This window comes from Paramisgurnus dabryanus, chromosome 17, assembly GCF_030506205.2.
Source record: "Paramisgurnus dabryanus chromosome 17, PD_genome_1.1, whole genome shotgun sequence".
Lineage (NCBI taxonomy): Eukaryota > Metazoa > Chordata > Actinopteri > Cypriniformes > Cobitidae > Paramisgurnus > Paramisgurnus dabryanus.
The window spans coordinates 28821536-28848194 of record NC_133353.1 but is presented as its reverse complement, the minus strand read 5'-3'; the positions used below and the strand labels follow the sequence as shown (position 1 = coordinate 28848194).

Genomic DNA, 26659 nt, shown 5'->3' with positions numbered 1-26659 from the left:
CTAAAATAAAATCCTATTTTGCCATAGTGGACAGAATTACATTTATTAACATTATTTTAAAATGGCAGATATGAACGCTCACCCCGGCGCTTTGTCAGACACCGCCGGATCTTTAATACGCGTGAAACTATAGTGCAGGTTATGAAAAGATTCCCGGAACTCATGAATCGTTTAAATTGTATTTAGTTTAGACTTTCGTCTAAAGATTGTAGTATTGCCGGCTCCGAAGGTTATGGCTCAGATCATTGCTTAAACTATACACGTATACGGAATATTTCATTAAATAACTTGTGATGTTACAAACAAATGTTTTAATCGTAGCATTGTTCATGATTTGTCTAAATCTAAAATAAACATTTTACTTTTTTGACACCGTAATGGGGGATTGTTTTACCAACATTGAGTTTTAGAAATCTTTAATCGCTTTACAACACGCACCCCTGTGAAAGAATGCATGTCTTGTGCGAAAGGAGGGAGGATGGTTGAGATCTGACATCAAATGTCAATAAACAGCAAATGTCGAAACACGAGCCGTCATTAAACATGACACCATACGCTTGACATAAAACACACTCAGGAAAAACAATCACTCTAAATGACCGGCAATAAAACCATTAAATACTTTCTGTCTAAAGTTGACAACTTGTACAGATTTTGATTGATGGTCCCGCCCCCCTGTCAAAGGGTCATAAAAACGACCTGTCAGACAGCAACTGTCACCGGGTGGGGGAGGGGGTCATAAAAGTTTGACGAATGCCGGTCCACTACAACTACTTCTGCAGTTTCATGCATTATTGTTTTTCTCCTATTTTTAAATTATGCAGACATTTTCAATTTGCAATATGTTGTCCATATCTGGACCCATCACAAGAGCATATGTGAACTTTATATAGTAAACTTTACAACCCCAAATCAGAAAAAGTTGGGACACTGTAGAAATTGTGAGTAAAAAAAGGAACGGAATAATTTACAAATCTCATAAACTTATATTTTATTTACAATAGAATATAAATAACATATCAAATGTTGAAAGTGAGACATTTTGAAATGTCATGCCAAATATTGGCTCATTTTGGATTTCATGAGAGCTACACATTCCAAAAAAAGTTGGGACAGGTAACAATAAGAGGCCAGAAAATGTAAATGTACATATAAGGAACAGCTTTAGGACTAATTTGCAACTTATTAGGTCAATTGGCAACATGATTGGGTATAAAAAAGCCTGTCAGAGTGGCAGTGTCTCTCAGAAGTCAAGATGGGCAGAGAATCACCAATTCCCCAAATGCTGCGACGAAAAATAGTTTTCTGAGTTTCTCAGAGGAAAATTGCAAAGAGTTTGAAGTTATCATCATCTACAGTGCATATTATCATCCAAAGATTCAGAGAATCTGGAACAATCTCTGTGCGTAAGGGTCAAGGCCGGAAAACCATATGCCCGTGATCTTTGGGCCCCTAGACGGCACTGCATCACATACAGGAATGCTACTGTAATGGAAATCATAACATGGGCTCAGGAATACTTCCAAAAAACATTGTCGGTGAACACAATCCACCGTGCCATTCGCCGTTGCCGGCTAAAACTCTATAGGTCAAACAAGAAGCCATATCTAAACATGACCCAGAAGCGCAGGAGTTTTCTCTGGGCCAAGGCTCATTTAAAATGGAGTTTGGCAAAGTGGAAAACTGTTGTGTGGTCAGACGAATCAAAATTTGAAGTTCTTTTTGGAAAACTGGGACGCCATTTCATCTGGACTAAAGAGGACAAGGACATCCCAAGTTGTTATTAACGCTCATTACAGAAACCTGCATCTCTGATGGTTTGGGGTGGCATGAGTGCGTGTGGCATGGGCATGTTAAACATCTGGAAAGGCACCATCAATGCTGAAAGGTTTATCCAAGTTTTAGAACAACATATGCTCCCATTCAGATGTCGTCTCTTTCAGGGAAGACCTTGCATTTTCCAACATGACAATACCAGACCACATACTGCATCAATTACAACATCATGGCTGTGTAGAAGAAGGATCTGAGTTCTGAAATGGCCAGATTGCAGTCCAGATCTGTCACCCACAGAAAACATTCGGCGCATCATAAAGAGGAAGATGCGACAAAGAAGACCTAAGACATTTGAGCAACAAGAAGCCTGTTTTAGAGAAGAATGGGACAACATTCTTATTCCTAAACATTGGTCCTCCTCCAGCTGTTCCTTATATCTACATTTAACTTTTCCGGCCTCTTATTGCTACCTGTCCAACTTTTTTTGGAATGTGTAGCTCTCATGTAATCCAAAATGAGCCAATATTTGGCATGACATTTCAAATTTTTTCCCTTTCTACATTTGATATGTTATCTATATTCTATTGCGAATAAAATATACGTTTATGAGATTTGTAAATTATTCCATTCCTTTTTTACTCACAATTTCTACAGTGTCCCAACTTTTTCTGATTTGGGGTTGTATGTAGTAAACAGTGAATCACAAAAAGTCTGTGCCGATGGGGTAGTGAGCAGTGCTCGGACATATGGTGCAGAGTCAGATGCACTTTTGGTGACCCGAGTTCGAATCCCGGCTCGAGGTCCTTTACCGATCCTGTACATACTTTCCAGTCCTCTCCTGACATTGTCTTTCAAATAAAAAATACTCTATATTTATTGAAAAGTGTAATTGGGGCTCTTCAAATATATTGTGCTTCACAATGCAGGACTTTAGTTTGTTGAAAATATGCAGATTGTGGACACTGGGTGGAAAGGTTATAAATTCAACTAATAGATGCTGTTATGTTGGGATGACGTGTTTTGATTTGTGGTGTGTACGTTGGAGCAGGGTTGCATTTTATGCGTATGCATGACCTGTTGCCGGGGTGTTTATCAAAGTTATAATACGGGGTTAAATGTTCACACTGTGAAATGCCTTTAGATAATTTTTATTCTGTGCGTAGCTTATAACGTGTTGCTTAGACTATAAATCAAGTTTAAAAGGAGTTCAGGCTGAGTTAAGCCATCTGCACTTTGTTCAAATATGTTTTTTGGATTGTTGCTTGTCAGACTGTACAAATTATTCCCATTATTATTATCATTACTTTTATATGTTACACTAAACCGATTTTGTGCTCGGACAAAAGTTGTCTTTTACATTCCCTGAAATCTGGTTTAGATGGCAAAATCATAGCAGATTTCTTCAGCTGACCCACTGATGTCCGGCAATTCAGTCTCATTGTTTTCCCAGGAGGCTTTACCATCTGACCTCTCCATGATCTCATCACTGAAGGTCAACTGACAAACCTGGAAGTGGTCTTTTATTATCAACCAGATGCGCTTACGGCAAAAACAGAGGAAGCGCATCAGTGAAAAACAAGGGGATTTTCAGAAAGAGAGAGAGGCCTACAAACAATGACATGAGTGTCGTATCCAAAAGGATGTTTTCACAGGAAGCCGATAAGAGCTGCTGGATAAAGTTGTTAGTTTGAGTGATGTTTGCTGCTGTGCTAAGGACTTGGCATGATCATTTTGAGCCACAAGTTCTTAAAGGAGCAAACAATATTGTGGCTTTTTCTGTTTCTTTGCCCCCCGTCCACACCTGGTGACAACATCCGTCTATGTTGATCAGACCACAGCTGAGACAGATCACTGTTTACATCCGGTTTTAAAGTGCAGCAGTGCACGTGGGATGATTGATAGGTGAGTGGGCGGTCCTTCAGGACACAATGGAGCTTGCGACTATACAGTAAACGCTTTGTGTTCACATTTGTTTCTGATTGTGATTCAGAATGTGGTTTGAGTGATTGGATTACAAATCATGCACCTGTTTTCATTCATGTCCTTTTCTGAATGGAACATCTAAAAACAAATGGTAATACCAGGTCTTTCTCTTTGTTTTTATTATTTCTTTATTCCTCCCTCTCTCATCTATCGTGGTTACATCCACTACGCTATCTACAGAACAGGCTGACCAGACAAAAGCTTCGCTATAGCTGTTTCTCTAGCTAGACATCTGGATAGCGCAATGAAAAATGCTCTCGGCTGGAGAGCCACTTTTGCTGCATTACTCACAGATGTTGAAAGCTGCGTGATCATTTCACACACCGCTCGTAGGCTTAATGCAAATGAAGAACTCGATTCTTTTACTTTCTGACAAAAAGCGCAATCGCCTCCAAATCCCTGCACTTTTTCAGTTTGAATAATCGCACGCAGATCAGAGGTGCGGCCATAAATAAGGCAGTGAAGGTTGATCAGCCTGTTTAATGAGCTGAGAAGGAGACTCTATTAAACTTGTTCCCAACCATCAGTGTGTCCGGTGAGAGATTGAAAGCGTGAGGAGAGGAAGAGAAAGAATAGACGACGGGTAATGGAGTGGAAACGGACACAGAGAAGTAGCACATATTTACAAATAGCCAAGAGCTGCAATTCTGTTGGGTTTTATTCAAGTGTGACCGCTGTTCTTCCCAAACTAGCGAAGTAGATGATCTGCGCTTGGAAAAGTTCTTAATGATGGTATGCGGTATAGTTTAGTTTCCCCCGCTGAGAACAAAGTCGCTGGGCTGTCGTTTGTGATTTTTATCACTTCTGGTGAGTCTGAAGCTTCCTGTCTTAAGTATCACTCAACATCACAGTTCAGTCGTCCGACTCACCAATAACGTAGCACGGATCATTAGCATAAACTTCAAAGCTCTTACAGCTCAGTGTTGTGTCTGTAATGGATGCGTAAGCTGCAGGGCTTGGAGTTAAGGTACCTGAGCTCAGATTAGACTCGGACCACTAGGAAAGCAAAGGTTTGTAAAAAATAATAAAGAATACCAAAAGTGAGGTTTTCCACCTGCACCACACGTCCAACTTGCTTTACTTTGGCTCTGTTTGCTTTTCCAAGGTGGGATTATAGACTAATTGTTACAGTTTTTCTGCCATGACATCATCATAAACACGATAAAAAATAAATGTTCAACATCGGAGCAACAGATCCTATCAATGGAGTAGTGTTCTTGATTATCAGCATGTGGATTTTGGGAACTCGTACAACAAAACACAGAAAACGACATCACTTTGTTTGCACGATGGAGCACGAGGGTAAGCTAATTTTAGCAATAACATGGATATAGTGACTATTCTCTCTGTCCAATCAGTGATCCGACATGTAACGTTTTAGTATCACTTGGGACCTCAACTGAGGTTGTACTAAAGAAAGTATCAAGTACTAGGTAGTGTACACACTGGAATGCCCCCCACAAGGAAGCAGAACCAGGCCGTAATATCCAAAGAAAAGCACCCTTAAGGGATACTTCAGCCACATATCAAAATTGCCCCATGATTTAGACCTAGTCCACACAGACACAGGGATTTTTATAACCAAAGTTTTTCCTCCAAAAAAAATCCAGTCCACACATGCTCGGTTTAAAAGTCTCTCTGTCAAGAGCATGCCACACCAGCAGGCAGAGATATAACTCAAATTGTAAAGCCACCTTGGCCAATCAGAAGCAACGTTCAAGACAAAAACGCCAGTTTTACTGTCTACATGACAACACTGCCACCAGCGTTTCTTAAAATCGTCACCCTGGCAGGGGTTTTCAAAAATGTTCGGTTTCAGTGCCCTGATATTGCGTTTTCGTGTGGACGAACGGCTGAACCACGTAAAAAAGTCACAGTTATAAAAATACCCATGTCTGTGTGGACTAGGCTTTACTCACCCTCAAGCAATCCCAGATACACATGTCCATCATCTTTCAGACGAACACATTTACTTATTTTAGTAAATGTCCTTGCTAGGGATGGGAATCGAGAACCGGTTCTACTTAAGAACCGGTTCCCAGTGAATCGATTCCTTTGAACCGTAAGCATGCCTGCTTAACGATTCTGCTTATCGGGTATCGAGGCAGAACGGTTTATAGAGGCAGAAGTTTAGTTATATTTTGTGGTGGGCAGAGCGAGGCTTCGCGAAACACTGAAACAGTTCAATCAGTAACTTATATTTCACGCGAACATACTACAATACGGTCGAGTTGCAGGAGGTTGCAGGACTGTCGCGTGTTCGATACACTATTACACAAACACACCAGTGAGTCAAGCACCAGCGGAGCTAACGGGTAGAGTTGCGCGGATGGGCTATTATTTCATCCGCAACCGCATCACAAAACTCATCATCCGTCCGCCATCCATCTGCACCAACGTTTCTGACCAGTTTTCAAAACCGCACCCGCCCGCCATCCGCTGACTGGGCGATGCAAGACGCTGCTGATGACAGCCGCGAGACTAGAAAGCTCTAGAATATCAGCAGTGAACTCAGTCTCCTATCGGCGCACACGGGACAAAAATAAATAAATAAATAAGTAATGCCTAAATTAAACGCACAAATTACATAGTCTGCACTGGTGTCATCCTGATTTACCACTTTGTAAAACTTATTCCAGGCAAACCTTTTCTGACCTTCTATTTCCTTTGTTTTTAATTCTCATTTTTTGAGGCGTTGATAAGAGCTATGTCAAAATGCGTCCTCATTTCTCTGCGCTGTTAATGATAGAACGAATGGATTCTTAACATGCCGAGGCTATCCCAAACAATTAAAACCTTTATTAAATAAAAGTGTATTAGAAAACTTTTTCTTGTCACTGTTTTAGTATTATAAGTTATGTTTTGTGTTAATATTATTATGTTTATGTTGCGTATATTTGCAACATAAGGTTGATTATTTGATATACTGTTGAATAGTTTAATCTACATCAATGTGTCATATTTTCTAAAATAAATTAATATTTTTGATTACATATTTATTTTAATAAGTCAGAAATGTCTCCGCTGTTTTCTGCTGACAGGCGCGGTGGGGACTACTGGGGGCGCGTGCAACAGGTGACGCAAATTATGGGTCCTCAGAAGACTAGACCGTTTGCTCATGACACTGTCTCATTTCAGTTCTCTTTGAGAACTTCTGAGGCTGCCACCCTGAAAGACAGAGTGCTCACCTTTTAAGGTTGCATGCTTAGAAGGACACAGCTAACAAGCAGTCGATCCGCCACCCGCCCGAATCTAATTAAAATATTATTTTTCGTCACGTCATCCGCCCGATCCGCGGTTTATCCGCGGAGTCCGCGGCTGTAACCGCCAACCGCGCATCTCTACTAACGGGACGTCATCTGTTATTAATGCAGAAGGTAATATGTTAATGTTAATGTGAGCGCCATTTCATTATGTAAACTTTTTCTATACGGATAATATCCGGTGTCATTGTCCATCAAATTGCTGACGGCCAGAGTCTGGCTGGCTCTCACACTGGCTCAGAGGCTGCAGAAAGTATCTCTCGTGGACCTCTAGCTACTCCGTTTACAGAGGCAGGGAGGAATAAAATGACTGAGGCGAGGATAAACACATTTCACCGAGCAGTAGAGGCGGACACTACTTAAGTATTTTTTACTTAAAAGTACATTTTCAAGTATTTGTATTTTATCAGTGTTTTTTATTTTTTTGAAAACATACATTCCAAATATTATCATAATTGTAACTCCACTACATTTCATAATTTCAAGTTTTTGGTTTATATTTAATATTTAAGTACATTAAAAATCTAGTAATATTTTTTACTTTTACTTAAGTAAAAAGTACTTTTACTCAAGAAAAGTAAAAGTACACAATTTTTATGTAATTATGTATTCAATCAATTTTAATATGCAATATAAAAGGAATACACAGCATGATTCTATGCTTTAGAATGTAGTGAACATTTTTTAGTAATTTTTTTCCCAAGACAACACTCTGATAAAGCACAGATGCTTGGAAAATGAAACTAAAATACTCAAGTAGTGTCCACCTCTGCCGAGCAGTGACTAAGTTTGTGGTAAAGGGTTTGCATCCATTTGCCACAGTAGATGCCTCTGCATTTCGGTAGGTTAATTTGCTGTATTTTGTCCAGCATCATATCTTTTCAAAAGAAAATAACAAATGCATGCATGACCAAAAGTTGCATGTTTTATGTCAGTCTAGTTCTGTTTTATTAATTCCAAGTCCTATCATATATTTACTGGTTGAGAAACACTGCCCTAGACTATAGGCCCCTGGGCCCGGTTGCATAAAGCACCTTAAGTTTTTCCCTTAAGTATGACACTTAAGGGGTAAATTCCCCTTAACTAAGAGAATAATTTAAGGGTGTTGCATACAGTATAATTCCTTAAACGGTTCTCTTAGGTAAAAGTAATCGTTAAGTGTTTCACGACAGCGACCCAGGTTTGTCGTTATAAAATACTATTGTTGCCATGGAGATGCAACAGAAAAAACTTAAGGGTTTTTTCTGCAACACCCTTAAGTTTAAGGGAGACATAAGGGTTAACTTAAGGGAAAATTACACTTAAGGTGCTTTATGCAACTGGGCCCAGGACTTTACTTTAAGAAGTAGCTCACCTACTTTTACGTTTGTTCTGAGGTTGCTACACATAATGTGTGTATACTCTGTTCTGTGTCTTCTGAACAGATATTAAAGTGAGTTAATACAAACATACAAATTTGTACATATTCCCTCACCCAATGAGAATCGATAAGAGAATCAATAAGGAATCGGATCGATAAGCAACATCGATAATGGAATCGGAATCGTTAAATTCTTATCAATTCCCATCCCTAGTCCTTGCTCTTCCATCCTTTTAATAGTAGAAAACAAGGGACAGGGATCAACTTTTGACTTTTAACCCCAAAAACGTGCATTCTTTATTCACAGAGGTAATCCACACAGCTCCAAGAGTTTAATACAGGGTTTCTGCGGGTAATGATGTAATTTTGTATTAAATGTTTTTTTACATTTTTTGAAACTTGAGTCCAAGATGGGGTCGTAACTGGAAGCTAGTTACTGCGCAATACATCTATATCACTGCGCAATGCACTGGAAGCTAGTTATTATAGTTTATTAAAGAGTAACTAAACCCCAAACCAACTTTTTTTAGTTAATGATCTGTAAGAATGATGCTTTATTAGTGCTGTTCATTGATTTTAGTAAGTTTTTTGACATTTAGATATAAAGTGTTTTAATACTACAATATATGGTGTAAAAACGTCTGAGTGCTGCCCTCTTGAGGTTGAACGGTGGCTACTGCAGTTGAATTTTCCTATTGGATGTTGGGTCCAAGAAATGACTCGTGATGTAAGCAGGTTCAAGCTCACCACGCCCTTGTTACGATCTCACCACACACTTAGTTCGTCCCCTCTATCTCCGTTGGGATCTGCCCACTTTTCTTGCATTTTTCAAATATTGCAGTGGGTGGAGTCAGGCTCTGACCAGGGGTTTAGTTACGCTTTAAGTATGAAATATTGATTGTTTTTTCTTATAAAATCGCATCGATTACCCGCAGAAGACTTTTATTAATCCCTGTGGATTACTCGGGGTTTCCCGCAGCATATTTCAGTTAAGGCGGCCCGCCTTAGCTTGGAAACCCTATACCGCCTTAACTAACTTGTCCAAAAAAAATAAAAATTCGCTGCACAAAAGGCCGTCACGTTCATCTCGGAGAATAGCGTGTACGCGCGCCACACGGCCGAAATGAGAAAGACGTGGTTCGGACCGTCACTGTCTGGAGGATAACTAGCCAGTTGATAAAACATCTCGGAGAATAGCATGCACGTGCTTTACACCGCAAGCGTGCACGCGCACCACACGGCCGAAATGAGATAAGACTTGCTCCGTCATGTCTGGAGGATAGCCAGTTGATAAAACCCGTGTCCGTGAGAACTGTAAGTGGACTTATGTTTTGGGGTTATTCAAGCCTGTTATTGTATTAGTCTATAGTTCTTCTAATTTTAAAGGAAGTTAGCTGGTGATTTTGTTGTTTGAGCAACCTGCTAAGGTTTCACGTGTCTGTTGATTCGATATAATTGTTGAGCGTTCTTGCTCACTTTATTCATGTGCATTATTTACATTCTACAGTTACACTCCTTTAAGATAATGTAATTAATAGTGGGAAATAATCAGTTTTTACCATTTTTGCGCTATTTATCATCGTTCGCCAGATGTTCTACAACATCTGCTTTAGTTTGTGTTTATTAACCCTTTAGTTTCACTTCATAACGTAGCTATTCCCATTAGAGGTATCTGTTAAAAACATTTAAATTCATTCATAATCTAGTATGTGTTTATTTTTGGTCATAGTTTCTTCAAAATTAAGTTTTATTTGAGTGTTTTAAAAATAAATATTTTATTTATTTATTTTATTAAAATATTTTTTTTCATCATGACGCATAAGCCCCGCCCTTTGATTGCCACGCCCTTTGACCCTGTTACTTTTTTAAAGGATTAATGCACTTTTTTGGGCTTCAAAGGCAGAAGTTGTTTCCTGATCCCTGTTTTCTCCCATTATAAGCTTGGAAAAGCATGGACATTTAATAAAATAACTCTAAATGTGTTTGTCTGAGGGATAATGGACAAATGTATTTCGGATGGCATGAGGGTGAATAAATCATGAGGTAATTTTGATATTTGGCTGTAGTATCGCTTTAAAGTTCCTTGTCAGACTGCGTGGTTCAAAAAAGAACCTTAAAGATGCGAAAAGTTTGGCATCGCTCTAAAGAACCCTTTTTAACATGTTGATTTATAAGAGTGTATGCTAATAATTGTAATGAGCAAAATTGTAACGGAAAGTAAACTAATAAATTAGAAAAATGCAGTAGAAGCATTTTCATTCTCAGTAGTCTCATGGTCCAAAACCATGGTATTACAGTGGCGTTTTGGTACTGTAGTTATTTTGAGATATTATATTATTATTATACAGTCTGTGTGAGTCAGTGCACTGAATTATACGCTCACAATATTCACCCACACTTGCTTTTAATATGTGTTTTTTTTTTAGTAGCCTATGTTAAACTGCTTACACAGTAGATTTCTGATAGCAGAAAGAGATGGAAAAAGCACTGGTGAGGCTTTCTATAGGGACATCTGCACATTGTTGCTTGGTCCTCGAATAAATTCTCAGAGGACGCACACACATACAAATAAACAAACAAACACAAGTACTGTACTGTACTGTATATACTCATGCAGTAACAACCTAGAGTTTCAAGACACACCAAAGCAACTGGGCTTCCCTGAATTCATTCAATGAGCTGAGAGACAGTCACACTGATAGCAGAGGCCACAGAAAGAAGTTTAATCACACAGGAGGGCGAGTGGGAAGAGATGTTTAAAAAAGAGAGACGGCAGAGAATATTCAACAAATAATTTGCATGTTGTATGCAGAAATTATGCAGTTATGTTACTATAAATTAATCAACACGTATTTACTAGAAAATTATGCCGTAAGATGCAATTATGTGATGTAATTATACCAATTTATTATATATTTATCATTTTCAGCCCATTCAATTGTATTTAAACAAAGAGGTTAATTAAATATTTAACAGCATTATGCAAATTTGTAGAAACAGTATGTTGCAGTATAAAGATATACAAGAACCTGTATGAGGTGTTACTGAATGGGCTAAATTGTATTGTCTCTTAAAATGCAGGTGATTTTAATGGCAAAATTTGTCTTTGATTTAATCTGTTTCACTTTTTTAAAGTCTGTACTTTGCAGTTGTTTTTAATGTTGTCCCCATTTATACACTATGGGGCGGTTTCCCAGACAAGGATTAGCTTAAGCCAGGACCAGGCCTTAGTTTAATTAGGAAATATAACTAGTTTTAACAAACATGATGCCTTACTAAAAACATCTCTTCTGTGAATTTTCAGGCAAAACAAAGGACACCGATGTATTTAAATATATGTCAGTGTAAGTTGTTATCAGTTTGGACAGCTCTTACAGTTATTTTAGTCTAATCCCTGTCTGGGAAACCATTTCTATAAATTTCCAACTGTATCGATTTGCATTCAAGCTTGCGTTTAAGGACACTTTAACTCGAGAAGCACTAATCAAGTCTCTCTTACAATCTAAAAATGCTGGGTTATTTTCAACCCAGCATTGGGTTAAAAAGGGACAAACCTAACCTGTTGAGGGCTGTCAAAAGATTAATCGCATACAAAATAAAAGTTTTTTTTTTGCATAATTTATGTATGTGCAGCACTGTGTGTAATTATTTTATATACATACACACACAATAAAGGGACACTCCACAAATTTGCTCATTTTCCAGCTCCCCTAGAGTTAAACATTTGATTTTTACAGCATCGCATTAAAAAATAACCAAAGAGTTTTGATATTTTTCCTATTTAAAACTTGACTCTTTTGTAGTTACATCGTGTACTAAGACCGACAGAAAATTAAAATTTGTGATTTTCTAGGCAGATATGTCTAGGAACTATACTCTTATTCTGGCGAAATAATCAATAACTATATTGTATAAATATATATATATATATATATATATATATATATATATATTATATACTGTATACTGTACACACAGGACATATTATGCAAACACAAACTTTTATTATGTATTAGATTTAATCGCGATTCATCTTTTGACAGCCCTAAATTTAACCTATGCTGGGTTGTTTCAGCCCAAAAAACCTATTGTTGGGTCAAATATAAATTGGTTGAAAATAACTCAGCATTTTTTAGAGGCCACAGACACACAGAAAAAGGAAAATATTTGTTAAGCTTTAAGGATTTCATGTTGTCCTTCATCCTCAACCCTCCCCCATCTCATCCTGTTATGTGAATCTTGTGTAGTGTATTTTAGTATGGAAAGCTAAATCAATTGGAAACACAGTAGTGTGAGGAAATAGGATTAGGCCTTCAGACCAGCCATGTTCGGTGCAGTCGTGTTTTTGAAAGAGGGAAGTAAAAAGAAGGAGAGAGAGAGAGGTTCAGTTTTTTAGTCATGTGTCTGCTTTGGCAACTCAATAAAACAGAAAAGATTACCTCAGAGTGTGATCAGAGCAATGGGAAAATGTACAAGAAAAAGAAAAGATGCATTTATAGTGGTGTTTCTGGGAGATTTCATATAAAACATACAGTAAATGTTGGCAGAAAGCAAACATTCATGCTAATGTCCACTTTATTGCAACAACACATGGCTTATGTACAATGTTATATTTGAAAAAGTCATAAAAGGTCATAAAAACACTCATTGGTTACTGCGTAACGTTTACTAACAGCATTGACAGTATATACAGTATAGTTATGCCGCACTTGTTATCTATTTGTCCATTTTAGTGCCCGTTAGAGTCAAAACAAACACTTTTAATTTCCAGACTGCAGGCAGTGCAATGGACCGTCTAATTAAAGGGACCAAATGGTGTTCAAGACCTCTTGCACTTTCTCCCTCATCCCACCTTTCCTTAAACGTTTCCTAAAACGACTGTTGAAACCATAGTTGTCCAATATTGAGTCCATTAACAGCCCAGTAGATAATTAAAGAAGTCTGAGGTTTAAGAAATAAGAGAATTACTAAACAGTACTAATAGTATCACTGTGAGATATCTTTATATTACATGTAATATGAAATATTTTTATTTTTTATTACATTAGAATATTGTAAGTACCATCTAATATCAATACAGTACCAGTTTAACTAGCGCTTTGAGTTTAAGAAAAATAAATGTATTATTATTATTATTATTATTATAATTTCATTACAGTTGTGTAAGTGTTGGTAAACTTACAGTAGCCCTAAAATTACTGTTTTTGGGTCCCTTAATCCACATTTAGGGACAGTGGATTGGACAGGGTTTAGCTTAATCCAAGACTATGATTTAGTTATATTAGGACATTTTCTGTAAGTAGGTTTTACAAACATACCTTACAAAAAACATTACTGCATCTTTAGACAAAACAATGGCACTGATGTATGCCTCAAAGATGCATTTTAGTCTGGGACTGATAAATCCCACACAGGAAATCGCCCCTTAATGTAATTAATTGCATATATGATGTTATAGGGTTTACTATGGCAATGTATAGTTGTTGGTTATATAAAAAATTGTTATGTCTTTTGTCATATTTCAATGCAAAAAATGACTATTTTGTATTTTTGTCTTATTTTAATCAAGATGCTTTTTCTTGATAAGCAAAATTACCTATGACATTAAGTCTAGTTTTTAGACAAAATATTTGAGCATAAAACAAGCAAAAAAAATCTGCCAATGTAAGCAAAACTTTTTTTAAACACTTAATTCATGAAAAATTGTATTACCCCATTGGCCCCCCCTTTTTTTTGCCTTGTTTTAAGCCCCCTTTTTTGGCTTGTTTTAAGCACAAATTTATTTAAATTTGATATTAAAGGTATAGCGGAGGATTTTCTCTAATTTTATAAAAGAACCGCCTTTTCCACTTGAAAAAAATGCAATTGCGCAACACTCCTGATTGACAACTAGGAGGACCAATAGTCTTTATGATCCACCCCGAAAAAGAAAATCCTCCGCAATACCTTTAACTAGACTTATTTTTTTTTTAGGTCATGTTGTTCATCAAGAAAATGCATCTTGATTTAACCCTGTAGAACCCAGGAAAATCCAAAAACCCATTTATTTTATTGAACAAATTTGACCCCGTGGGTTCTCCAGGGTTAAGATTTTTTCAATATTTGTACTAAAAACAAGACAAAAATACAAAAAAATTAAGAAAGTCATTTTTGGAAGTGTTTTCATTTGTGGCATTAACAAAAACGGAATTTCCTCTGTGTAAATAAAAGTGTATCCTAATAAACAAGTTATTCTGCTTATATATTTTTTTATTTTCTGTCCTATTTATGGATTACTAATAGCCAATATATCAATTTTCTATATAAAATAGAAGATAGTAGCCTTTAAGTATTACAATTTTCATAATTGAAGCTGTGCAGCGTTTCAAGGGTCGAACTAGCAACTAATGTTAGACTGTGGCCAACATCGACTTGGTTGTCAGTTTGAATCCCATTTGGAGTGGTTTGAATGGAAACAGTTACAGTGGTGCCGTGACCCGGATGGAAGTGAGATTGGGATTGAGTATAACAGATGCCAGCTGGTGCGAGCTGCGCGACTCCCCGATCTTAACTCTTTCCCCGCCATTGACGAGATATCTCGCTTTTTGCTCAAAATATGGTGTTTTTGCAAAAACCTACCCATATTCAAAAGCTGATTGCAAAAGAACCACTAAAGGTAGGATGAAACGTTTTTTTTGTTTGAAAGCAGAGGGTCTGTTCTTTCATTTGGTATATGTTTATATATTTAAAGAAGAACATTTTCTGGAAGGCATTAAACTTTGGTGAAAATCATGAAAAACGCTGGCGCTGGATGGCAACTTTTTTTAAAAACGCTGGCGGTGAAAGAGTTAAGAGGAACACTAGCAGATGCCGCTAGAGACCGTGCCCTTTAGCACCTTGTTAGCGCATTCGACCTCTATATTTTAGCTTTTTTGTCCGTTGGAATCCCCTCAGAGCGGGTTGAGCAAAACATGGTTACATGAGCACTGTTGCAGTTGCTGTATTGTGTCTTCTAGTGAGGCAAACAATCAATCGTTGATTTGATTCTTCTGAGCGTGTTTCAGCTCTTCACACATGCGTTGTGTGTGCCGGGATGCGATTTCATTTGAGATTGAGGATTAGAGCAGCTTAGTGCCTTATGACCTTTTACCAGAAGTGTCGTTTTAACACATTAAGTATCATTTTGTGTTAAAATATATAAAAGTGACAAAACAAGTTGTGTTAATTGACAGATTGCCTATCGCTGGAATCATATAATAACGCATCCGGTTAGGACACGATGTGAGTGTTTTTAGTTGACCTTTGCCAGACCAACATTTTTTCAACATGGTGTAGTCACACCTCTCGAGGTCTATTTAAAATCGTCAGTGGCAGAGTTTTGCTTTTGAAACAATAATACCTAATTGGCATATTACACCACGGTCACCGTTCATTTATGATTCAAACGTCCCTGTGGATAAGCTCCCACATTCCCTCGCTCATCGCTCTGTGGCACTGAGGGAGTCACGCCTTGTTTCGGATTGGGATTCGGATGGCTGTCACACCAGTTCATCCCCAAGAACATCAAAGCCTTTCAACAGAAGGCTTTGAAGTTTAGTCCAAAACAACGAACTGCTCCTCCACTGGCATGTGGATCAAATTGAAAAGAACAGAAATTGGACTAGAGTGCTATCATTACTGAAGGATGGTCTAATGAAATTATAAAAGAAATAGCTTTTCTAACAACAACCATGGAGGCAACAGGCTACGGTATACGTGAGGGAACCAAGCTGGTGTGTTTTACTAATACATTAGCCGAAGGTCTAAACCAAGCAAGTGCATGATGTGAATACGAAATGAAGGTTTGCCTGAAGAATACAACACAGTATCTGTTTTCATATGCTGTTGTTTATTTGATGAATGTGTGTTGTATACCAAGAGGATAATTATGGAGTACATATGCCCAGGGGAGAAATATGAAGTTTGGGTTTTTTCCCCATAAGGTTCCGTCAGTTCTCCACTGTTAGGAACCATACATTTTTTATTTTTTTAATCAGCTCAATTTGTATATACTTGACTTGATGCATGTTAAGGTGCTGAAAAATTAAATTGTGGTTATAACTAATTTTGTTAAAATTAAAATGGGAAAATGAACCAGAGATACCTTTCTTGGTTTTGGTGACCCTGACTTTTGAGGGTCTCTACAGTAGGTTGATTTAGGATCATTGACTTTTAAAGTTGTTACCATTAATCCATTATGCTTACATTATTTGTAACCCTGTCTAAAGTCTAATAATCCATGCTAAAGTCTAATAATCTAATTATAAGAATAGGAGCATCAAAGTTTGATTTAACTGATTAATCTCACATTGATTTCTTTGTCATTTCTTTTTCTTAGTCAATATTAAAGCGATAGTTCACCCAAAAATAATATCATTAATGACTCACCCTCATGTCGTTTCAAACTCGTAAGACCTCTGTTCATCTTCGGAAATACAGTTTAAGATGTTTTAGATTTAGTCCAAGAGCTTGTTGACCCTTCATTGAAAATCTATGCACGGTATACTGTCCATGTCCAGAAAGGTATTAAAAACATCATCAAAGTAGTCCATGTGACAACAGTGGGTCAGTTAGAATGTATTGAAGCATCGAAAATAAATTTTGGTCCAAAATAACAGAAATTACGACTTTATTCAGCATGGTCTTCTTTTCCGTGTCTGTTGTGAGGCGCAGTCACGTGACTGCAGTGACGCGAATGACGTACGATGCGGCTGACGTGTTATATGGTGTGCCCCAGCTGTTTTTTTGAATGTACAGTCTGAGGGAGACGCATGCTTCACAACAGAAGACAATCCTGAATAAAGTCGTAATTTCTGTTATTTTGGACCAAAATGTATTTTCCATGCTTCAACACATTCTAACTGACCCACTGATGTCACATGAACTACTTTAATGATGTTTTTATTACCTTTCTGGACATGGACAGTATACCGTTACTAGATAATCAATAGAGGGTTAACAAGCTCTCGGACTAAATCTAAAACATCTTAAACTGTGTTCCGAAGATGAACAGAGGTCTTACGAGTTTGGATGACATTATTTTCATTTTTGGGTGAACTATCCCTTTAAAGATACCAGGGTTATATTTTGACAGAATGTTCCTTAAAAAAATATTATGTACAAAACAGTAAATCACTAAAAAGTGACGTTAGCTGGATTTTCACATGTAGGATCACATACAAGCTCACGCTCACATACTGGTCCCTTAAGGGTCAACTGCTTATGCCATGAAAGTGATTACAAAAGGATTTCATCATGTCACATGCCATTTCTTTATCAGCAATGCCTGAGCAGACTGACTTGCCACTAAAAACCGTACCCACCCAACACTCACACACTGCTTGCAGGCACAACTCATAAATATTTTTTGTAATATTATGTGTATATTATGTGTTCCCCCAAGCTGATTTGTTCACTTACGCACATACTCAACCAGGACAGAACTCCAGCTCAGATAGTTTATGCATGTAGTGGTGTCCAACATTTTAAGACTATACTGAAAGTTTTTAAATCTTACCTCAACCTGGAAGTAGGAAAAATGTTGAATGATTTTGGATATAGAATCTGTGCACTGTATGTAAAACACAGCTAAAGTCATTGACCACGTGTACCACGTTTTTGCATCCTCATAATGTGATTATAATGGGATTTTGGTAATATTGCGATTATACTTTACCTCATGTAAAGGCAAAACTTTGATAAAAATAATGCGTTTACGCTCACAATCACAACAAGTGTAATCGTATTAAAACAGGTGGCGTACGCCATTTTTAATCGCAGTATGCGTTCATGTTAACGCTTTAATCGCATTTATACCTCACTAACTGTAGTGCGCGTGTGTTTTTGCCACGCACCTTAAAGGAAAACACCATCATTTTCAATATTTTACTGTGTTCTTACCTCAACTTAGTCGAATTAATACATCCCTATCTTTCTTCAATGCGTGCACTTAATCTTTGTACAGCGCATCGTGAATGTGTTAGCATTTAGCCTAGCCCCATTCATTCCTTAGGATCCAAACAGGGATGAATTTATAAGCCACCAAACACTTCCATGTTTTTACTATAAAGACTGTTACTTGCATGTAAACATCTTACTGTGATAAAATCCTTACTCTGATTATTAAAAATAAAAGCAGTGATTCTCAAATTGGATGTCATGGCCACCTTTGGGCCGCAAGATGGTGCCAGGGGGGCCCGTTTTATGACATTTTATAAAATGTATTTATCATAAATTCTGTTTAGTTCCATCAGAATAACATAGTATAATGTAATATGTTTTGTTTAATTTCTTTCCACACAAAGGGGACGTACCAAATACTCAATGCACTTTATCAATTCAACATTCGCTGATAAAATCGTTTGTGATTCAAAATGTTTTTTTTTTTCACTAGTGGTCTCATAATATTGGACCCCACTTTAGTTGTGTGCATCTGTTTAATTGGGTCTGTCTAAATTTGATCACGACACATACTGTGCCCCACTTATTATTTTAATGTGCTTCTCCAAAAAGCAAGTTTACTCTCATTCTACTGTGTGACACACTTTCATAATCTGCTCTGCAGTGAAAATGTAAAAATTATATTTTTTGGCATGTGCATGTTTGCTTGTGCGTGTAATTTATATGCACTCTCGCAAAATACATTATTTTCCTTCAACAGAGAGAAGGAGAGACAAATCTGATGTTTGTGTCGATCTCAAAAGTGTGTGTGTGTTCTGTTTCAGCGGCCTGTTTGCAAGCCATTACACTGAAACGCACTACAAGGGGGACGGACAAACTATTACGACCACTCACAACTCTACGGTATGTTGAAGCTTTAATAGTCTCACATAAAAAAAATATTTGGCCTGTTTAAAGAAGTATTTTATTTTAGCACATGAAACAAATGAGTTCCCAATGAAAAATGAAAATGCATGCGAAAAACAATATTCCCATGTCAATATGAAATAGAATGAAACTGCAATACCAGAATGCATTGCAGTAAGATATCATAACCATTGTCATTGCAAGTCATTAATTGGAATAAACTGTTTTTTTGTGTGTCATCTACCACAGTGTACGTGATATTCATCTACATGTAGATATATACTGTATGCATTAGTGAGTGTTGTGGTGCTTATGGGGTGTCACTCTGGGATGGGTGAGTATGAGGCTGAAAGGGAAAAAGCAGAGTATACTTACTACAAAAAAAAAATACACACTGGAGTCTATTTTTGTTGAAACTCCCTTTGTAAAACTGCAAGTTTGAAACGCTTTTTTATTTTTGTCCCATGGGAAAAAACAAAACTGATACTTTAGATGGACCTAATATATACAGTACGGTACTGCAATGACTGGTCTGTCAAAAGCCATATGTGATGTTTCTGATGTGTTCAGGATTGGTCATGCCTGGGGCTATTCGCAAGATATTAACAAATTGTTAGAAAGTGCAGTGTTAAAAGCGTTATATTGTTGTCACTATATGCTTTCTTTAATAGACCGCTCCAGTGCACTACTGCTCTCCCTGGCTGTCTTCCCAGAAAACTGATTAATCATTCGGAGTTATGATGTTGACACAAGGACATATTGACATTCTTGTCAAGCTTAATTTGAATTGTCTTCTGTGTCTTTTGTAGTTTATAATTAGACTAGTGCTAACAACTGTAACTTGCAGCTTTAAAAACATGCTGCCAACCCTTTCTTTCCAATCAAACACGAAGGCTTGGCTCTATTATTTATGCTGGGTTTATTTAGCCCTGATTTATAATTAAAAACAATCTGATGAGCAATCTGTTGTCTACGAAGATGAGAAGTTCAAAATTTGAGCTGTTGTAAAAGATCGGTTCATTGAAAACAACTTGAGAAGACTTTAGTGACTTCAATTTGTGAAGATCCTATAGGATGAAAACACAGACAATGATTTTGGCAAATTGAAGGACAGACACACATTGGTTTTATCACAATCATTCACTGTAAGTCAAACCTTTTCAATCTGATTATGAAACATCTAAGGGAAGCTTAAAGGGGACATTTCACAAGACGTTTTTAAGATGTAAAATAAATCTTTGGTTTCACCTGAGTACATATGTGAGGTTTAAGCTCAAAATACCCAGCACATTCTCATGAAATGCGTATAAATCACTGATCTATATGACGTCACAATTGTGAAGCCACCACGCCGCCATGTTGGTATACCCAAACATTCTATTAAATCAATGGACGTTATCAGATTTTAATGATAAAACATCACTTTACTAGTCTCCGTTTTATATCTGAAGTTACTCTGTACATTATTACAACGCAAACGTCCTAAGCATGTACAGTGATTTACTGAAAGTTGTAAATTTTGCTTTTTAATCAGTTATTATCCAGTATCAGATCGGGAGACCCTTTACGAAAATTAACCATGTTTTTTTTTGTGGTAAAAGTGTAGTAACCATGGTTTTTTGGTGTATTGATTACTATCAGCAAAACCATGGTTTTACCACAGTAACCATGGTGTAAATATGGTTTTTTTAAAAACTTGGATGTCAAAACCATGGTTATTTTGTGGCAACCATGGTTTTACTACAGTAACCATGTTTTTTTGGTTTTAACTGTAGTAAAACCATGGTTAATTTGAAATCTAAATAAATAATCATGCTGTGTACCGTATGTACATGCAATAACTTGGTGGTTTTGTAATTATGATGTTATGTTTACAAGTTACCTAAACTTATTCAGAGAAATAGCGCTGACCGTGTAGCTGAATGTCAAAAAAAACTTTATTTATACCGTAACAGAATGCAGCAGACACCTTAACGTTTTTGTATAAATCCATTATCCTGCCCGATTAAAACATAAACATTGCAAATAACACCAGAATTAACAATTAATTTACGTACACATATCCTAAAAATTAACCTTGTGTGACTAATATGCTGTAAATCGGGTGAATTTAGATCATGATTTTGAATGTAAGTCAATGACGCCCTCTGCCGGTTGGGAATACCAAGATGGCCGCTCGAACTCTGCGCTGGCTTCACCTCACTCTGTTACGTTAAAGGACAAGTTCGGTATTTTACACTTAAAGCCCTGTTTTCAGATTGTTTATGATGAAATAGAACGGTTTGACTGAAATTTCGACATATGCGGCTGCCCCGAGATTTTTCGGGTGTTTGTTGTTTCACCTCCCACCTCTACAATGGGGATATAGGTGCAGTGGAACAATCCTTCCTTAAATGCATTAAACTTTCGTTTACAAAGACGTGAAACTCACCGAGTGGTCAGGGGTGTTCACTGATATGCTCACACAAAAATCGCTGCAAAAGATGCTTTTCAACAGGTGTTTTACCATTCATTGTAAACTTGTGGACCTATTTTTCCAAACGCCTCACACCCGTATATTTTTCCGCTGAGAGCTTGAATAATAGACACTCCAGCCCAGTTGGTGGCGATAATCCGCCTTTGCCAATTGCAAGAAAAGAAACAAAGTTCCCGGTGTGGACTAATACCGTACCTCACAGCACATCTAATACAAGTCAATGGAGTTGGCAAAAACTACGAAAAAACCTGTTGGAATGCATCTTTTGCAGCGATTTTTGTGTGACCATATCAGTGAACACCCCTGACCACTCGGTGAGTTTCACGTCTTTGTAAACGAAAGTTTAATGCATTTAAGGAAGGATTGTTCCAGTGCACCTATAGACCCATTGTAGAGGTGGGAGGTGATACAACAAACACCTGAAAATTCTCGGGGCAGCCGCATATGTCGAAATTTCAGTCAAAACCGTTCTATTTCATCATAAACAATCTGAAAACAGGGCTTTAAGTGTAAAATACCGAACTTGTCCTTTAATTGTTCTGTGCACAATCCAGTCATTTATATAGATCAGTGGTATAAATAGCATGCAGTTGAAAAGTCGTGCAATACATACGGCAAATTCCAATTTTGCGTGCATATGATACGCCAGTCCTTCCTGTTTACTTATATGGCCCTTTTTTCGTTGTTCTTTTTCACATTTTCTAGGTTGATAGAAGCACTGGGTACCCAATTATAGCACTTAAACATGAAAAAAATCATATTTTCATGATATGTCCCTTTTAAGTAAGAGCGGTTATTAAATGCCTATTCAATGCACATCATAGAGGACAGATGCCTAGAAAAGGCTCTCTTGTTCTGGTAACCTCTAAAATCAAGACATTTTGAATGAATGGCCCCAGATGTTACTTTTCTGGCCGAGTACTGTATATTTCATGGGACCATTAGTAAGTGATATTTTTTAGATACCCTCCATCTGTGGCTGTGCCTGTTATATTCTTTTATATTTTTGGTCTACTAAATCTTAAAGAGGAGGAAACGGTAGCCGCAAGATTTCCCTTTGACAGCTAAGTTCCAAAGTCAAGGATGTTTGCTCTCAAGCTTTGATTGCTTTTGACAGAGTGGTGTGTTTTTGAGAGGTCTTGTCTGTCTGTGTGTGTGTGTAAATGTGTGTGTAATGGCAGTAAGTCTGTCTGGCCCGTGGCTAACAATTGGTATTTCCACATGAAAGGGGCTTTAGGGGCTAATGCCAGCTATAACAGGGGAAGAACGCTTTTTTCCTTTAAAAAGACCAGCAGACACTTACTGGCAGAGTGTTTGTGGTTTTTTTATGGGCAGACTGTGTGACTGTTGCTACGTGTTCCCATCAGACCATTAATAATTGGACCAATATTTTCTGAGGTTATCTTACACCTAGAAAAGTTCTCGTTTACAGTTAAAGCTAATTAATTGTGGAATGCCTTGATCACGATTTTAAGTTTTTGGGTCTTGACCTCGCCTGTGTTTTTTGCAGAGGAATTGCTATTACCATGGCGAGGTCCAAGGGCACAGGTTTTCTGATGTCAGCCTCAGTACATGCTCTGGGATCAGGTAAGCACAGTATTCTCACTGTAATCTTCCAGTATCCCATTATGAACCATTTACAGTAATTGTCAGCTGTATTGAGTTTCAATTATCAATGTCGTTAAAAGACTTAAACGGGTTGTTTGCGTGCTTCAGTGTGGAAAGCTATTATGGATACTATAAGTCGTCAAACATATATTGCCTTCGATATTGTTTCCAGTGAACAACATAAACATCAATGAAAACTTTAGTGTCATCCCATGCTTCATTGTCTGAAGATAAGTACGCAGTGCAATGGAAAAGGTTAATATGTCGTGAAAAACTTTAGCGATGCTGTAAAATGTAATTAGAAAGAACATTAAATTTGCCGTAAAAGGACAACTTTTAGAGCGGAATATAAATAAACACGAACTGCTTTGTCTGCAGCAAACCCAAGCCCCAATAGTCTCTTGGTAATAATTACAGCGCAACAGATTTTACTGTAGGCTTACTGTACAATACCATCTTCATAATTGCAAGCCTATGGAGACACGAAGATGTTATAAAAGTTTAAGATGTTTAAAAATCAAATTGCTGTCATAATTTACTTGTACTGACTTACACTGTTTTATTTTTAAAGACTTACTGTACAATACAGTGTTCATAATTGCAATGCAAACCTATAGAGACTTTCAGGTGACATTATAAAAGTTTAAATATTAAATTAGTGTCATCATTAAGTTTCTCTCATAATGTTCAAAACCGGAATTTCCTTTGGTGGCACACAATTTAAGAAGTTTATCAGAAATTTGCAGAAGTTTAGTTAATGCTGCACTTGCAAAGAAAGCAAATAGTCCAAGGGCTGTTAAGCTCAAAAAACGAGGCACAAACATGTATTTCATTTGATTAATGAGTATTTTAAAGCCATGCTATAGCACTCTTTGCAGATGACAAATTATCATATGGGTTCAGAATCAAGGGTGAGGAATTAAATCAGTTTTTATTTTGGGGTAAACTGTCCCATTAGAAGACCTCAACTAAAGCACAGTGCATTGCTTTGTTTGAGGGCTAAGGTAAATGTCATTGTGACATGTTATTTTTTTGTGTTTCCATTCGCTTTTAAAATGAAAATAAATTAAATAATTTAAAATGTAATTGTGCAAATTAAAAATAATTGAAATTCAATTGAAAATATGCCCAATGGAAACGTACATTTTTGCAAAAACTTCCATTTCGCATTTTTTTAAATGCTCGCATTAGAGTTTCAGGTAATTCAATAAAAGAATAGATGACAAAACTGCAATGGAAACCTGACATGGTTAAAGGAAAACACCACCGTTTTTCAATATTTTATGTCCTTACCTCAACTTAGACAAATTAATACAAACCTATCTTTTTTCAATGTGCGCACTTAATCTTTGTAAGTCTCGTCGTGAATCCTTAGGATCCAAGCAGGAAGGAATTTAGTAGCAACCAAACACTTCCATGTTTTCCCTATTTAAAGATTGTTACATGAGGAGTTACACAAGTAAATATAGTGGCACAAAATAAAACATCATCACTCCTGACTACTCCCCCTCTTGCTCAAGCTTCTGTCAATATTACTGCGCCCGAGGTCGAAGTGCATCAAACTTAGTGCTCTTCCGCCATACAATATAGTTATCATTTTTATCTGCTTAAAAAAAATCGCCACATTTTATTTTGTGCCATCATACTTACTTGTGTAACTACTCATGTAACAGTCTTTAAATAGGGAAAACATGGAAGTGTTTGGTTGCTTCTAAATTCATCCCTGTTTGGATCCCAAGGAATGAATGGGGCTAGGCTAAATGCTAACACATTCACAACACACTGTACAAAGATTAAGTTCACGCATCGAAAAAAGATAGAAATGTATTAATTTGTCTAAGTTGAGATAAGAACATAGTAAAATATTGGTGTTTTCCTTTAAACGTCACATGATCAAAGATGCAAAATCACATACTATAACCTCCCAAAAATCTTTCATACGTGACTGCTCCCAAGTATAGATGGTTTCATCGGACGCACGTGATACACGTCTGGATCCGAACCTTACTTCCGGTTTCGTTTTTTTAATGGTCTGACTGGTTGCTAAACTGATCTCTTGAAGAAATGCCTCGTCGAAAATAACAAATGTTTTGGTTTCCTAGGTAATCTATGTGTTGTTTTGTTTGCTTGTTATATAAATAAACTATGTTTAAAGAATTTGTTGTTATTTATTATTAGCGGAGTTTACCGGAAGTTATGTGCGGACCGCGACAGCGGCTTGTTTATGTTGTTACCGCTGAAACGGTCTATACGGGGCCTTTCTTGCCATCGATGCCTGTATAACACGACTGCTTCTCCTTCAAGTAAATTTAATGTTTAGCACTGTGGCTCCAATATACATAAAAAGACCAACATCCATTTCCATGATTTTTCTAATGACTTACCGTAAGAGGGAAAATTAACATTTTACTTGCATAGCATTAGTTAATGGGAAATTTGCTACACTTTTCAAATGTCTCTGCTCAGAACTTCTTGGTTTCCTATTTGCATAAAAATCTGTTATAAATTTGAAGAAAGTGGTTTAATTCATTTAACATTTAAAATTATCAAGCTTGCATGGTAGCCATGGTATTTCCATCCATTTCCCATTGGTACAAAGACAAACAACTGGATTTATTAAAAAAGAGATTTATTGACAGTCAAACTTATTAAATGGTGAAGGGTGATGTGCTTTTAATTTTCAAATTATACCACATTGATCAAAATGTAATTACATGAGATTATCTGATATCATTTAATTTTGTAAATTAACCTCAAGGTTTCACCAGTACTATTTTTAGTATTTTCTTCTTTTTTCACGATACTAAATGCTCATAAACATAAAATATTATGCACCACTGTAGGACACATCTGACACCTTTGCAAGTGAGCATCTGAGCTTCTGCATTTTAAAATGAAAAAGCTTGTCTTCAGTGAGGTACAAAATAAGTTAAATTTGTAAAATTTTTGGACAAAGGAAAGTGACACATGCCTCTTTAAAAGGTATGACTATGATGCTAATATGTACTTTTTAAGCACTTTAATATTGTTCAAATCCTCAGAGGTTTCATCTTACTTGAAAATACAACACTGATGGTGGAACCAGCTTTTGATCCAGCAAACGACACGCATGTGATCTACGAAGGACAGCACCTACATTCACCTTCTGGAACCTGCGGCCATGGACACAACATATCTACTGTCAGCCATACCAGCGTTGGAGGACTTCCACAATCACTAAATACAAGGGTATGAATCGGTTCTGTCAATGTACCCACTACAGTGACAATCTCTTGTTTGGAAAATGTCATCTTTTTGTCTTAAGAATGAATTAGAATGCAGCATGATTCAGTATGATGCCTTTGTTAATGACGATTAGGGGATTGTAGT

At 37.1% G+C, this 26659-nt stretch overlaps 1 protein-coding gene across 2 annotated transcripts in view; it reads left to right on the top strand.

Annotated features, from left to right (window-relative positions):
• The window catches only part of adam12b (ADAM metallopeptidase domain 12b), a 137845-nt gene that overhangs the window by 41379 nt on the left and 69807 nt on the right, over window positions 1-26659 (top strand). For both annotated transcript variants that reach the window (XM_065288392.2, XM_065288391.2), the window contains exons 4-6: window positions 19125-19203; window positions 23193-23269; window positions 26332-26518. In XM_065288392.2, coding sequence (XP_065144464.2) covers window positions 19125-19203; window positions 23193-23269; window positions 26332-26518 — 343 coding nt within the window. The remainder of the gene's footprint in view (window positions 1-19124; window positions 19204-23192; window positions 23270-26331; window positions 26519-26659) is intronic.